The following is a 14883-nucleotide window of genomic DNA, read 5'->3' on the forward strand; positions in this document are numbered from 1 at the left end:
TTCCCCCTTCCCTGGTGTCTCCCCTGAAGCATAAAGCACCCCTGCATGTCAGTAAGTTTGTGTCTTTTGTCTCCTTTGCACCTCCCACCTGTCCTAAAGGGCCATCCTCCCCTCAGGGATGCCTGAGCTAATGGGACTTATTAACCCCACAGTGCTCCACTCAGGTGATTTAGCTTTATGGTCACATTGAAAGATAGTGGGTTACACAGAGGAGGTGTTTTTATTTATTTTTTGCAACTATAGTGTGATAAGTAACATAAACACCAGTAATTTTAGGCATGTAACTGGCGAATTGGATAGCAGTCTTCTTGTTTAACTCTCCATCAGATTTAATAAGAATAAACAAACATGCTGAATTACTCTAAAAAAATAAATAAATAAAAAACTGGACTAATTCTAACTTAAATTTAAATGACCGCAAAACAGTGAAAGCGTGATTTCCAGGTCTGACGTCACGGTTCAGTCCAGTTTCACTAAATCCTCTAATGTTTTTTGTTTGGAGCTGTGGCTAATGATTTCAAATGTGAACAAGAAAGCAAACAGTTAATAAAGGCTCCTCTATTCGCGTATTTACGGCAGACGGATCTTCCAATCCCGCAGCGCTCTCTCCTGCCTGCGGTCACAGCTTGTTGCCAGAACTTCAGTAACGCGGAGACGCCGGATTTCTTTCTTATTCATTCATGCTCTGCGGCTTTTTCTTCATTTATTTTACATTTATTATTGCAAAGCATCACGCTGAGGCGCACGTCCGGTGTTCTGTAGTCTTCTTCCAAATCCATCTGTCCTGATTTAGGCTGTTTTTTTTTTTCTGTGGATCGTCAGAGAGCACTGATCCATCAGCCGACGTTAAGACCTTTGGGCTTTAAGGATAAGATTCTTATTTATAAACAGTTATATAACCAAGTGAACGGGGCCATAGGCGTTTTACGCACACGCCGTTCCTGGATGTCAGATATTATCTATATTATAACAATATTCTGTTGTAGCAAGCCAGTTCCTGTCCGTGTTCATGCCAGATCTGCAGCGATTCAGTTTTCCATACCATAGCATGAATCCTTTGTTGGGGGCCAACGCGCATCTCCAACAGCATCCGCAGCAGAACCAGGCGCCCGGACACCCGGACTCTCCCTCAGGTCTCCTTCCCGACGCTGTTTTCGGTGCACCGGACGAGGCTTCCCTTCTGCTGGGTGAGCAGCCCGGCTCGGGGCCTGACTTCACCGCACCCTCGCAGTCTTCACCTTATCTCCATCACAGCAGCCACTATCAGCACCGCCCTGTGCCGCATCCCCCTGCTGCGATGGCTCTCAGAAACGACCTGGGCTCCAACATCAGCGTCCTCAAAACTCTCAACCTGCGCTTCAGATGCTTTTTGGCTAAAGTGCACGAATTAGAGCGCAGAAATAAGATTCTGGAGAAGCAGCTCCAGCAGGCGCTGGACGCCAACAAGGGCTGCAAAGGTGGATGCTGTGAGAACCAAGCGCACACCCAGGAGGTAAGCGTGCAGACGGGATTTGTCGGAACGATACAGCTTAGGCCCGGCTCCCTGCCCTTCCACAACACCAACAACTCGGCCAGGAGGCCTACGACACTGTTCACAACGCCTCTCGCGCCTGCCCTGCCACCTGCAGCCTCTGAAAACTCGAGTGCAACACAAACAAATGCCGCTTGCAACCCAGCCATCACCATCAGCCTATCCTCCCCCCTTGTGGACTCCCCGGGATCTGGCTCTAAAACGGGAACTAACAACAGCACAGGTCCGGGAGCCTCCACCAACCCTCCTCCACGGTTCCTTCCGGGCACAATCTGGTCTTACAACCACACCCGCAAGTTCGGCTCCGGTGCTGAGCGTCTGACCAGCCCAGGAGTATCCTGGGTGCACCCGGATGGAGTTGGTGTCCAGATTGACACCATCACCCCCGAGATAAGAGCCCTGTACAATGTCCTGGCTAAAGTGAAGAGGGAGAGAGATGAGTATAAACGCAGGTAAATGGACCAAACCTTTTATTGCAGTTCCTTCAGGGCTATTTAAAAAATAAATAAATCTTGTGATTGCTCTGTAGCTTTATTGAGTGTATGTAATGCTCTACTTTGGAGAAGTGAGCAGAACAGCTGCAGACCAGCTGTCTCCTGCTACACCACAGAGTCAGCACAAAAACTCTACATCGATCACTTCAAGCCTGGAACTGCATTCATCACATGACTAACCACAGAGGCAGGTGCTGCTGCTACAAATACACTAAAAAATATTAACACCTCAGGGGACAAACATGAAGTAGAATCGAGGTCAAAGCTTAGTGGTCGTCCTCTGTGCAGCCAAACATTTAGCTCAGTTTGTACACGTTTTATGGGTCAGATGCCAACATCAGTATCAGCTTTTAGAGTTACATATTAGCAAATATTATTTAAATAATACACATAAACACCCATTCTTTTATGTTTAAAGAGAAGATAATGTCTCATTGTTTATTATCTTTCCAAGAATGTGTTGTTGTAGATGTCCTTACACAAGTGCTGCAGACATTTATCTGAGTGTTTTTAAACTGTGGAGTCTGAGCTGGACAAACTGCGATGACACCATTTTCTAAAGAAAAAAAATGGCCCCATCTTTGTTTTTTTTGTCACATTATGTTCTGCAAGAAAATATTAGCAGGTTAGTATATTATTTGGATTTTATTAACATGTGGTCACTCATATGGAGAGCCATCATGTTTTATGCTGAAAGGCAGTAATGATTTTATCTAGAGAGAAGTTCAGAGAGGAAATGTGAAAATAGAATTCAGGATTGTATTTTTGGATATTATGTCGAGACTTATTACTTACAGCCTCATTTACCAACATTTAAGTGAACTAATTATTTATGGGAGATTTGGCTATGAGCCCCATTTCAAGTAAGAACCAATCTTTTATGTTGAACATTTACTGGTTGTAGCTTATCAACAATCAACTAAATATCTGAGGGTTTTGATGCAGAACAACAAGCATCAACTCTTATTCTGTGAAAGTGAGATGGATGAGTAGAAGAGGATTAACCGTTGCTGAGAATATGAGATCGTGTAATCCACAGTTGCTGCTGTGAGCTCATGCGACTTTATCTGATGACATCACCAGTTCAAATATGGATGCTTTGATCTCCATTTTAGAAAGACAGCTGTCTGTGTATGTGACCAATCACTTAATCGCTAATATGGAACAATGTGATTGGTCTTTTCTCCAGAAAGCTTAGCAATAACATCTAAAACTGCATAAATCCTGTTGTAAATTTGAAGTTTGTCCGACAGCTTTGGTGGATTGTGTATTATTTGTAATTATTTGTTAACTCCAAAAAGGTCCTTTGCGCATTCATCATTAAATTCCCTCAGATTATATCCAATTGAGCAGCCATGCATTCTTCACAGCGGAGATCCTTAGCACAGTATAGTGGGCTCTTTGTGTATGAAGCACATTGACGACTTTAACAATCCAGAGAGTGTGAGACAGATGAGACGCTTGCTTTCTCTGTCTGTAGAGACACTAGTGTGCGTCATTTCCCAGCCTGCTGTCCAGACATATATACATTTTATTTGTGAATTGAGGGGTTTCACACACTTTGTCCCTCTCAAAGTCTTTTCCTCCCCTAATGAGTTGTTTTGAGGGGTCTCTGCAGCCCCCTTCAGTCAGGACAAATGAGGACGTCACAAAATGTTTCTTCATGCGAAACTTATTCTCTCAGATTCAGGCTATTACATAGCTTTTAAAATATTAATACCATTTTATAATGTAATGCTTGTTATCTTATTTTTTATTATATCTGTTTACCTTTACTGCAACCTAAAGCAGCTTGTGGTGTATTTTAATTTTCAGACTTACCCTCCTCTAGCTCTCTGCACTGTTCTTTTATTTTTTTCAAGGACAACTGTCTCTCCCCCCGTTAACCTCCTTCTGTCACTGCCAAAAAACCCCTCTCTCTGCCAACCACACGCTCTAGCTCATATTTTCTTTCTCTTTTAAAACCGACACAGTCGCACCTTTTCTTCCTTTCTCACACTCTCTTCCTTCCACTGCGCACCGTCGTCCTCTCTACACTCCATACTGTATCTGCAATGCAGCATGCACTGCAAGATGTAACTGGTGGAGGGGGGCTTGGCTTGCAGAAGGAAGTGCCTCTCAGTTTTCTGTGCGCGCTCTCCTTACTGATCTAACAAGCACCTGCTATGACAACAACAACCCCTGTTTCATGACTCAGTTTATTTCAGATTTAGTATTCCCTGTAGGGATTCTTGTACTGCAGCATTCTGCATTTTAAACAGCTTTTTTATAAGAGGCTGCAGACTGCAGTGAGTGAAATTCCCCTTGTGGTATGAAATCACAGAAATTGTGATCACATACGCAGTAGTCTCTGCTCAGGCTTTTAAATGTGTTAAAGATCAGATTCACAGGCACAATGGTCTGAGATGCATCAGCGAGTTGGCCTGTGAGGGATCGGTGATTCACTCAGTCGAACACCTTTTTTATTATCTTTAATATAACTGCAGTAAACTGATTTTAGTGTGAGACTCAAACACTTATACTGAAATCTAGTTGTACTTTTTTGTGCAGATAAATGACAGCCTATCTATCACTTCTACCTCTTCTTAAAGTCAATAAAGAGTTCTTTTACTGATGGCATGAAGTTGGCTTTAATGTTAGTTGTAAGGTCTTGGGGTTGTTACAGCTTCACCTTTATCACAAACTACGCCACCGTCGAACTAAAACATAACATAAAATCCAATGAGATAGTAAGACGAGTGAATTAAAGACATAAAATGATCTATATAACATACAAACATACCTCGCTGGCTGACCCATGCTTTGAGGCAGAAATGAGCACTTTACAGATACTTTTAAGAAACAACTTTCTCTGAATTAAATTGGCTTCTCTTGCTTCAACTTGCCATGCTCACACATCAACATGGGCGTGCATCTCCCTCAGGTGCACCAGTGGAACCAAAATGCAGTACAATAGTTCCTACATGAGAATTTTCACAATAAATGACCTAATGGCATATAAAATATGCATAGTGCAAAACAAAATACATTAACTGAAAGTAAGGCAGTAAAACTATCTACTTAATTTGAGCGCTCCAAGTCTCATTCACACAGTACTTTTATCTGTGCCTAAGCATTTTTATCAAATATTTACACCCACACTAACTTGGGGTTCAGTATCTTACCCAAGGATACTTCAAGACATGGACAGGAAGAGCTGAGGATCAATTTACTGACCTTCCTGGACCATGTCCACCTTTAAGTCGGGGCGATCGTGGCTCAAGAGTTAGGAGTTCGCCTTGTAATCGGAAGGTTGCCGGTTCGAGCCCCGGCTTGGACAGTCTCGGTCGTTGTGTCCTTGGGCAAGACACTTCACCCGTTGCCTACTGGTGGTGGTCAGAGGGCCCGGTGGCGCCAGTGTCCGGCAGGGTGGCTGCAGCTACAATGTAGCATGCCATCACCAGTGTGTGAATGTGTGTGTGGATGACTGGATGTGTAAAGCGCTTTGGGGTCCTTAGGGACTAGTAAAGCGCTATATAAATACAGGCCATTTACCATTTAAAGAAAAAAAGATGTAATGTAAATTTTGATGATTTAGAAATTAAAAATTTGTTTATGGGACGGATTCCAGTGGAGATAGAAAATATTTTCAGGTTGTCTGTATCAGGACAACCATCCCATTCACTTATTATAAAATAACAATATTTCATACAGTAATTAAATTGGTGAAATTGATGAAGGGTCAAAGGTCAGCTTCACTGTAACAATGTAATACTCTGCAAAAACACTTTTCTGGCCATTAATCAACACCAAAACCAAGACGGTGACCATGTTTCACATTTAGTTTGAAACAAATTGGAGACTCCAAACAAACTGGAGATGCTAATACAGCTTTACTTACTTTTACTACATGTCTGGTCACACATATGCTAGTTATTTTAGGCATTTTGCCTGGAAACTGGGAAGACTGAGCAAAGGGCCTCAGGTCAGAGCTGAAGTCAGGCAACTGCATTTAACCCTGCAGCATGTGGTTGCCTTCTCAGCCTTTTATCTACACCAGCGCCTGTTAAAGTGTTACAGCACAGATTTAATTCCACTTTTAGGTAGGCGGTGCTCAGCAGTGAGTGCAGAGTAAATTGCTGCTGCTAAGCAACTTGTTATCCATCTCCTGTCGAAAGTGTGTTTTGTTTGGTTGATCCTTGATTGCTGAATTACTTGATGTAATGAATCATCAAGAATGTGATTGTTGCAGTTAGAGGTGCATTTTAAATGGACTTTTAGCCCCTTTAGCCTTTCAACTACCTGAATTAATTGATTCACAGGAGCATTGTCTGCTTTTATAAATGTCAAGAGCTGATGAAGACCTAATTTATGTTTTGTTCTTTGTCTCTGATCTCTGTATCCGAGAAGACATGAACTAGAAGATTATTAATGTCTTTCTTAAACTTATCTCTGTGTCTCCTAGATGGGAAGAGGAATACACTATGAGGATGGATCTGCAACAGAAGATTGCAGACTTACAGGAGGTAACATTATGTACCCTTTTTTTTGTCTGTTCTTGTATTTCTCAAGATGGGGGAACATAAATCTGTTTATATAGTCCCACTGTGGGGACTGAAAGTCTGGATATTATAAATGATTATATGTTATTATGAAGGCAGAGGTTAGATTTTGGCAAGTACCCGCAATAGTTGCTGTCAGGCAGTCCTCAGAAAACTGATGTGAGTTCTCTGAAGTGACAGAATTAACAAACATTCACACACACACACACACACACGTCTTTAATACATATCCGTTCGCTTTAAATTTTTAATTCTATGCTGCATGACACGCTTTAGCTAAGGCTGCGCTGGCGTCTTTACAATAATGTTAAAGGTTAAATAGTTTCATGAAAGTGAGAGAAGTAGGGCGGATTAGTTTGGTTAAATATAGATTGTGCTGCAGCTGTTTGTTGATCTTGCCAAGCACATACCTCTTTCTCTGTGCTGGCAATGATTATTAGCTTCTTTAGCTGCTATCAATGAGTCATCCAATGCTAGTGCACTCTCTTTTAATTGATTAGCTTTTTTCCTGAAACCCCTTAACCATCCACTGCTAACAGTGCCAAAATGGATTTAAGGACATGAAAGTTGTATTTATATCTGCCTGTCGCCAACCATCAAATTGCAATTACTGTATTTCTTGCACTTGTGTCCTTATAAACACATTTCCCCACAATGAAACCATTCATTATGGCATAATTTAGTTTATATATAGCCAAAGTGAAATGCTGAAAAATTAAATGAATACTCAGTATGCTGTCTAACAGTTCTGGCTTGATTAGCATTAGTGTTTGATTGAAGTCTGCTTTTAGTCTACATGTAGACACATGTGATGAAGAGTAGCCGTGACATTCATCTTTTTTTGTGCAGTAACAGTTAAGAGCGAGAATATGAATACCACTGAGATGACAGATAAAGCCCCCAAAACGAATGCCTCCTACCCCCCAAATGTTGACTTCATGGCAAAGGTCTCATTCTAAGCCCAGTGGTTTCCTGTATATGTGTTTTTGAGCATGTGCCCCATTGCGAGGAATCTTTACCTGACCCAATTTGACAGGAAATACCACCGCACTTTAAGCCCACAAAAGGGTAAAAAAAATGCTTCTCGAGTATTGTAACTGCAGCACGTGTGAATAAATCAGCGGGGAGACTTTGAGGGTTACCATGATGTCAGACTCATTTAGAGCTTCCCAGAAGTGATTATGCATTTAGGATTTGAATGTGCTCTTTGCAGATAAAATCTTTTTGCACAATGTGACCCAAAAACTACAGTAAAGAGAGTTGTGGTTAAGTGCATTTGCTCATTATGACTTCTTTTGCGTGTGCAGGACCTGCAGGAGAGCGAAGGCTGCCAGGACGAGCTGGTTCGCAGGGTCCAGCATCTGAATACGGAGCTGGTTGTCTTCAAAGGGCTCCTGAGCAATGTAAGCTCATACATTCATATAATAATCACAAACAGTTTTAGCTCTTTACAGTAATCAGATGTCCCTCTGCATTCACTTGGTAGTTTGTCCTTATAAGCTGCTTTCACACTGAAGCCCTGAACTTTTTTTTAGACATCACCTGGATAAACGTGGCTGTGAGAACGCAAACATCCAACCCAACTCTTTAACCTGCCAACTCCATAGTGTAAAGTCTGCTGTCCAAATGCAACAATTTGTGCTGACGTGAGAGTACTGCAGGTTATAGTCCAGTGAATTCATAGCTAGCGAGTAGTCGTCATGGTTTCTGCATCCCGCACACTCTGCAGTACCTCCACGTAAACCAATCAGGAGATTTCCCGAGGAAGGATTCTCCAAGTCCATGTGTGAAACAGCTTGCTTTAGTTACAGCAGCGGTGCCCAACCTTGTAATTCTGTAACTTTATTAACAGCGTCCTACTGAAATGCGCCAACAACATTGAGAGTAACATCCTCTTCTCTGTCCCTTAATGCTCTCCGGTCGTTATGGTAATGCATAAATATTTCTTTCAAAATAAGACGCACAACTACAACGCGGGAAAAAGACCCAGGGAAACCGAGTTAACGATAAAACCCCCCCGAAAACCATAAATTTCACAACTGAGCCTCAACTCTCATGGTCTGGTACCAAACGACTGAGGATTGGTGACCCCTGAGTTTTCAGGGGTCTTATTTTCTATCTTTAGGGTGCTGTATAAGAAAATGGTGCTACTATTATGTCATAATCAGTCTTATTGGTACAGTTTTCCAGTGATGCTGAACAGTTCCCATATCCATCCTCTCTGTAGAATTTGTCAGATTTGGACAGCAAAATCCAGGAGAAAGCGATGAAGGTGGACATGGACATCTGCCGCAGGATCGACATCACTGCTCGCTTGTGCGATGTGGCCCAGCAGAGGAACTGTGAAGACGTCATCCAAATGTATCAGGTAAAACTGTTTAATCTCATCATCTCTGGTTCTTTTTTTATCTGCTTTTAGCAAGTGTCTACTTGTTAGTCTGATCCTCTAATCCCAAACTTTTCTGCAGGTTCCTAATAACCAACCATCGCTAAACTGCCGCCGTAAACAAACCCCTCTGTCCTTTAATGGGAGTGAGTGTGACGAGCCCGTCAGCACCTCCGAAAGTGACGGAGCAGTGGTTAAAGATGAGGAGCACTGTGGATCTGCTGCTAATCAGATCAATGAGGAGATGCAGAGGATGCTAAACCAGCTGTGAGTGGTCTGCAGATGTAATTACTGTAATCTGAGTCGTCTTTTCAGGCCATGTGCATTTGTATGTGTGCATTGATACTTTTTTAAAAAAAATTTTCAGGCGTGAATGTGAGTTTGAGGATGACTGTGACAGTCTAGCGTGGGAGGAGACTGAAGAGACGCTGCTGCTTTGGGAGGATTTCCCAGGATGCACTTTGCCTCCAGATCCCACCCACCCACCGGGAGAGGTAGGCAGCAGTCACACAAGTTTAAGACTGAGAGAACTCTCTGTGAAGATTTAAAGCTCAAAGTTGTTAGAAATATAGCTGTGGCTACCAGAGAGGAGCTAATTTATGAACATATAGAGGCTTCAAAAAAGCTGAAAAATTGAAAGATTTACCTTTAGCCATCGTTGTGGCATATTAAAAATACTAATTGCAAGGAATTATGACTGTCAGAAGTTACCCCATCATCACTGTTTTCTGCAAAACATTCACACAGCATAAACAAGCCTGTGTTTTACTGAAATCGACAGATATCTGTGGTCACCAGTTATAGACCTCACTTAGTAAGCTGACACATGCAGTCATGTGAGAAAGCACTTTTTCACAAGGCTCTATTTATTTCTGTGAAAAACTAAGTACACTGCCGCAGTGTTCCCAGAAGCTCAGAGCAAATTCACCCCAAGTGCTGACTGTGCAGTGCTCTGGCAGATTGCAACTACTTTTCAGACTCGACAGGCCACATTTAGCATATTAAATGTTCAAGTTCATGACAGTACCATTAAAAAAAAGACTCAACAAGTATGGCTTGTTTGTAAGGGTTACCAGGAGAAAGCCTATTCTCTTTAACCATTGTAGCACAGCTTGGTTTTGCAAAGTTGAATCAGAACAAACCACAAGACTTCTGGAACAGTGGGGTGGGGGGTGACATGAACTTGTTTTGCAGCTATAGGAGCTGGGCACCTTGCAGTTACTGAGTCGACCATAAGCTCCTCTGCATACCAACGTATTCTAGAGTCAAATCTGGCCATCTGTCTGACAGCTGAAGCTTGGCCCAAACTGGGTCATCCAGCAGGACATGTACAGCAGCAAATCTGTAAAATCAAAGTCTAAAGGTGGCGCAATCAAAGTCCAGACCTCAACCAGACTCAGGTCTGGGATGTTAGACACTTGTGCATAAACAAGTGCCCTCAAACCTCAATAAACTGAAGCAACACTTTGAAGAAGAGTGGGCTAAAATTCCCCCAAAGGGACATGAGAGACAGAATGTCATATAGAAAACAATTACTTAAGGTTATTTGTGCTAAAGGTGGTCATCCAGTCTGCTCATTCACACGAGGTACTTTGTTTTTCACAGGGCTGTGCAGTTCTTTCTTTTTGTTTTTCACGTGACCGTAAATGTCGATCTTTCTGAAAGACGGAACAATTTTCATTACTATATGTTGGCATCTCATCATCCTTTCAGGTTTCAGTGAAATTGAGTTTCTGAATTGTCGTGCACCTGCAAAAGGTGCAGGGAAAACAAAAAAAAAAATGAAACACAGATAACATCACAAGACAACCCACTCACCCCACCTGCATTTCAGTCCGCCTGTGTAGCACCCGTGTACTGCAGGTGCCGACTAATTAACACGATTGGCAGCACCTGGGCCCAGTGTGCTCTACAAACGCCCTCAGAGCTCAGCTGCCAGCGTGGCTTTCCTCTCCAGAGACACTTCTGAGATTTTGGTTGTATCTTGGTTTGTTGCATGGCACGAGACAACATTGCATATGCCGTTTCCTCACTCACGCACTCTCTCACACTGCTGGCAATACTGAATACACATCCCATGGCTAGTTTAAGTTCTTTCTTTGGTTCTTTAGATTAAAAATAAACTGTTTCTTTAATTGGCACATGTGTGCTTCTCTATTTTTGTCATTGTCGCAAAAACAGAGAGCATGGCTAATTACTAAATTCTCTCAGCCATGTCTCAGATGTTCATCCTGAGTGAATGCAGTTATAAAGAGACATCTGACATCTATTGTTACTTTAAAAAAAACGTTTCAGAATTTCAGCTTAAACACTGTTTAAGTCACTGCATAAAGGAGTTTTATAAAGTAGAGGAAGCGCACTGTAATTTCTAAGTGCACATGGTTTGATATTATTGCTTCAGATTTCAAAGAAGCTTTTGTTTGTGTGGTTATAAGTGGACTTTATCCAGAACAGTAGGCAGAGTGGAGTCCTTCAAAGCTCAGTCTGCTGCCCTTCGGTGCTCTGCTGTGGCCGGGCCAATTCAGGCAACAAAACAACACTCGCACAAATCCAGCCTGTATTTAGCGTACATGGTGTTTGTTTCCAAGAAATGCATGTAGGTATTTGTTTTCATTTACCAGCTGTGTGCGCTTTGAAAAGTCTGCTCTTTCTCCCGTGGGAAATAAGTCAGTGAAATGTGAGCTGATGGGAGCACTGCAACAGCTGTGCTTTGATGGTTCTATGTCTGCGGTGATGTCTGATGATGCACACGTTAAACCGATTATAACTACCTTTCATCGCATGTAAATTTCCATGTCCGTGTTTGTCTTCAGCAGGAGGACTGTCTGGAAAAGGTGATTAATGACACCGAATGTCTTTTCAAATCTCGAGAGAAGGAATACCAAGAGACCATTGACCAAATTGAGGTCAGACGCTTGCTCTGTACTTTTATATGTTAAATAACTTCCTTCATCCTACATGCTGGCAGTTTGTTCTTTCATTTTTGCTGCATGCATTATGTCTCCTGCACTGTTTTTTGTGTCTTGCATTCACAAGACAATATGATGTCTAAATAATGACATTAAGTGAAATACTATTACTATGCTTTGTTTTAAAGGGGCAGTAGCCTGCCTTGCTGAATTTAATCTTTAAAGTACTTTAAAGGCCTTTCTTTACATCTTTCATACATTTTAGATGAGTTTATGTAAGCCTGAGCAGTTTGGCTGCACATAGTCAGGGGGTTGTTCAAGAAAGCAGGTTTAACAAACTCTGAGTCTAACTCTAAACTTTGACAGATAGTTTCTCAGACATTGACTAAGCCTACTTCCAGGCTAGAAAAGAAAAATTAAATGAAGGGCTTCAGTGAAAACAGGTTGTAGTCGAGGACTAACTAAGCTCTGTCCTTGTCTTATAAACCAGCCATGGGTTTGTTTACTGTGAGAGAGGAAACGCTGGTCAGAGTATGTTTAGACTGAGATTTTTTTTAACCTAAGTGTCTTTATTTTACCCCCTAGTCATCATTCACCCAGCTTAAATGTGACTTACTATGTAATAAAGCTGTGATCCTTCCAATTTTTTACATTTGATTATTAAATTCCAGCTATAACTTGACAGAAACCACATCCGTCAAACTTTGCCTTTTTGACTATCGCACCGAAAAAGCTATCCACAAGGCTCTAAACACCATCAGTAACTTTAAGGAGTTGAGTGTGTGAAAATATTTAAACATGAATTGGTGCCAGAACACATTCAGAATGTCTGCAGTCTGAGTTTGAAAACTCACTTTAAACTGCAGGCTACAACTTCAGTTCAGTTGTAGCCTGAAGATTTTCACAATAACTAGTGACTGATTTTTGAATGAGCGATTATACAAGTGCTCATGTTAAACAAAAGAAATAGCAAATGTTCACGTAACGGGAGTCTGTTTGCAAAGGCATGCACTTATTTTTTCACATTTGTTTTGATATTCTCTGCATGGGTGAGGAAGTGAGACCGAGACTCTGTTAGATTGCTGTTGATTGCATGCGAATGTATTCTTGGAGTGATTTAGTCTAACTCTCAGTTTTCTGACTGTAGCTGGAATTGGCCACAGCTAAGAGCGACATGAACCGACACCTGCACGAGTACATGGAGATGTGCTCGATGAAGAGAGGCCTGGATGTTCAGATGGAGACCTGCAGGAGACTCATCACACAGAGCGAAGACAGGTACACACGCACATAAACACACACTTGATGTTGATTTTATTGATCTATTTAGCTTCCTTTAAAAAAAACTATTCGAGCAGTTTCAGTGTATACAGCATATCTAATTTATATTGTATTTAAAATAAACATTTATTAAATGGGTTATAAAACATTACAGTATAGGTGTATTCAGCTTTAATTATGTGTATCTAGTAAAGTTATTATTATAATCCCCTTTTGTCAAAATGCATTATATTATTTCAACTTTCTTTATTTTGATTTGTTACCTGTTTATACACCTGATACACATGATAGACATGGTTATTACTTAGTTATGACTACACTATTTACTATATGTTTATTTAGCTTTAAATATAAATAAGCTTTATGCTTAACTGGCTGGACTTTATTACCTGAAAATCTATGCCAACTGTCTCCATTTACCTAAAAGCCGTAATATTTATCCATCTGAAAATATCGCACTTTATATCAAAACCTTTAATGAAAATTATAGCGAACCACCGAACCCACAGGTAGAGCGAGTTTAGTTTCTACTGGAAAAAATGATGCATTTCTCTTTCTGCCCCTCTCAGTCCGTCTGCTGTGCCTCCACCCGCTGAGGAGAGTGAAGCGAGAGAAAACGACAAGCCGTCGGTATCTCCACCTTCTTCCTCGAGCAATGGGAGAACATGACACATGCTCACTCCAGCGTTAACAGCGGCTGTGGTCACACGATCTCAAGTGCATCCATGACCACACCGATACAATGGGCGCTGACTACGTGACTACGGCAACACCATGTTTACGTACTTGTTTGACGAGTCATTTCTTTTTCTGGACACTTTGGAAAGTGAGATGGAACTGACTGAGCGAGGAAGTCTGTCATTGTGCTTCATTTTGTGACGATTCAGTAGGTTGAAGGACCTAGGGTCAGCTGACTGTAAGTGTGGTTACAGGAAGACATAGCATGACTTATTCATTCTACACAAACGGACACGAGCTAAAACAAGGATAATGTAAGCGTCATAAACTCCTCTCTGATCTGCTTTTATGGTCACTGAAGCTCTAAAAGTTAAAGTCACATTTACAGGAATATTTCCAGGAAACAAGGAAGCTTCAGTCTTAAAATAATATAACACTGAATTTTTGAATTTGAATCTTTATCCACACATGTAGGTTTAATAAAAAGCCGCGAGAGAGCATTTTAGTGGCTTGCAGCTGCATTAACTGTTCACCATATCTCTTGTATAAACGATAATAGAATCACAGGCAAAGCAAACCTGAGGCAATAAATGAAAAGTTAAAGATACAGAAGAAAATCAGAAAAACGCAAACATTATGTGCATTTTTACTGGAGCAACAGAGTTGAGTCTTTGACTACCAACAGGCCTCCTTCCAATAAAGTGAGGTGTTTTCTGGATAACAAGGGAAATGTATGTAAAAACCTTAAAACTTCAAGTCATTTCAAAGTGATTTGAAAAAATAACTAAAATCCTGAGAAGTTGCTCTTCAGATCTGTGGTGTTTTGTGTTCCTAAGCCTTAAATCAGATGATATAAGAGTTGCTTTCTATTCTTCTCCTGAAGCCCTTGATCAAATATAACAGGAGTTAATTGGGAAAGTTGAATGTCACTCCTCTCACTCGGATGCCTCCAGTTCAGAAAGTGTACATGTGTTCGCTTTGAGGACCACATTGTTTGTGGGCCTCAAAATGGCAGTAATATGTTGGCTATAAGTTAAACTGTGGGCCTCCTGGCAGATTTTTC

At 41.4% G+C, this 14883-nt stretch overlaps 1 protein-coding gene across 2 annotated transcripts; it reads left to right on the forward strand.

Annotated features, from left to right (window-relative positions):
- The first annotated feature begins 207 nt into the window (after positions 1-207).
- On the forward strand, positions 208-14630 carry iffo1b (intermediate filament family orphan 1b). 2 transcript variants are annotated; one of them, XM_026184498.2, is made up of 9 exons: positions 208-1983; positions 6470-6530; positions 7874-7969; positions 8794-8934; positions 9035-9219; positions 9320-9446; positions 11766-11858; positions 13009-13139; positions 13712-14630. In XM_026184498.2, exons 1-9 carry the CDS (start codon positions 1010-1012, stop codon positions 13809-13811), a joined length of 1908 nt encoding a protein of 635 aa, XP_026040283.1. In that variant the 5' UTR covers positions 208-1009; the 3' UTR covers positions 13812-14630. The 2 variants fall into 2 exon arrangements, with proteins under 2 accessions (XP_026040283.1, XP_080164500.1); XM_080308374.1 differs by having other exon boundaries at positions 11769-11858.
- Positions 14631-14883: the final 253 nt, after the last annotated feature.

The sequence above is a fragment of the Astatotilapia calliptera genome, chromosome 11 (genome assembly GCF_964374335.1).
Source record: "Astatotilapia calliptera chromosome 11, fAstCal68.1, whole genome shotgun sequence".
In the NCBI taxonomy this organism is placed as follows: domain Eukaryota; kingdom Metazoa; phylum Chordata; class Actinopteri; order Cichliformes; family Cichlidae; genus Astatotilapia; species Astatotilapia calliptera.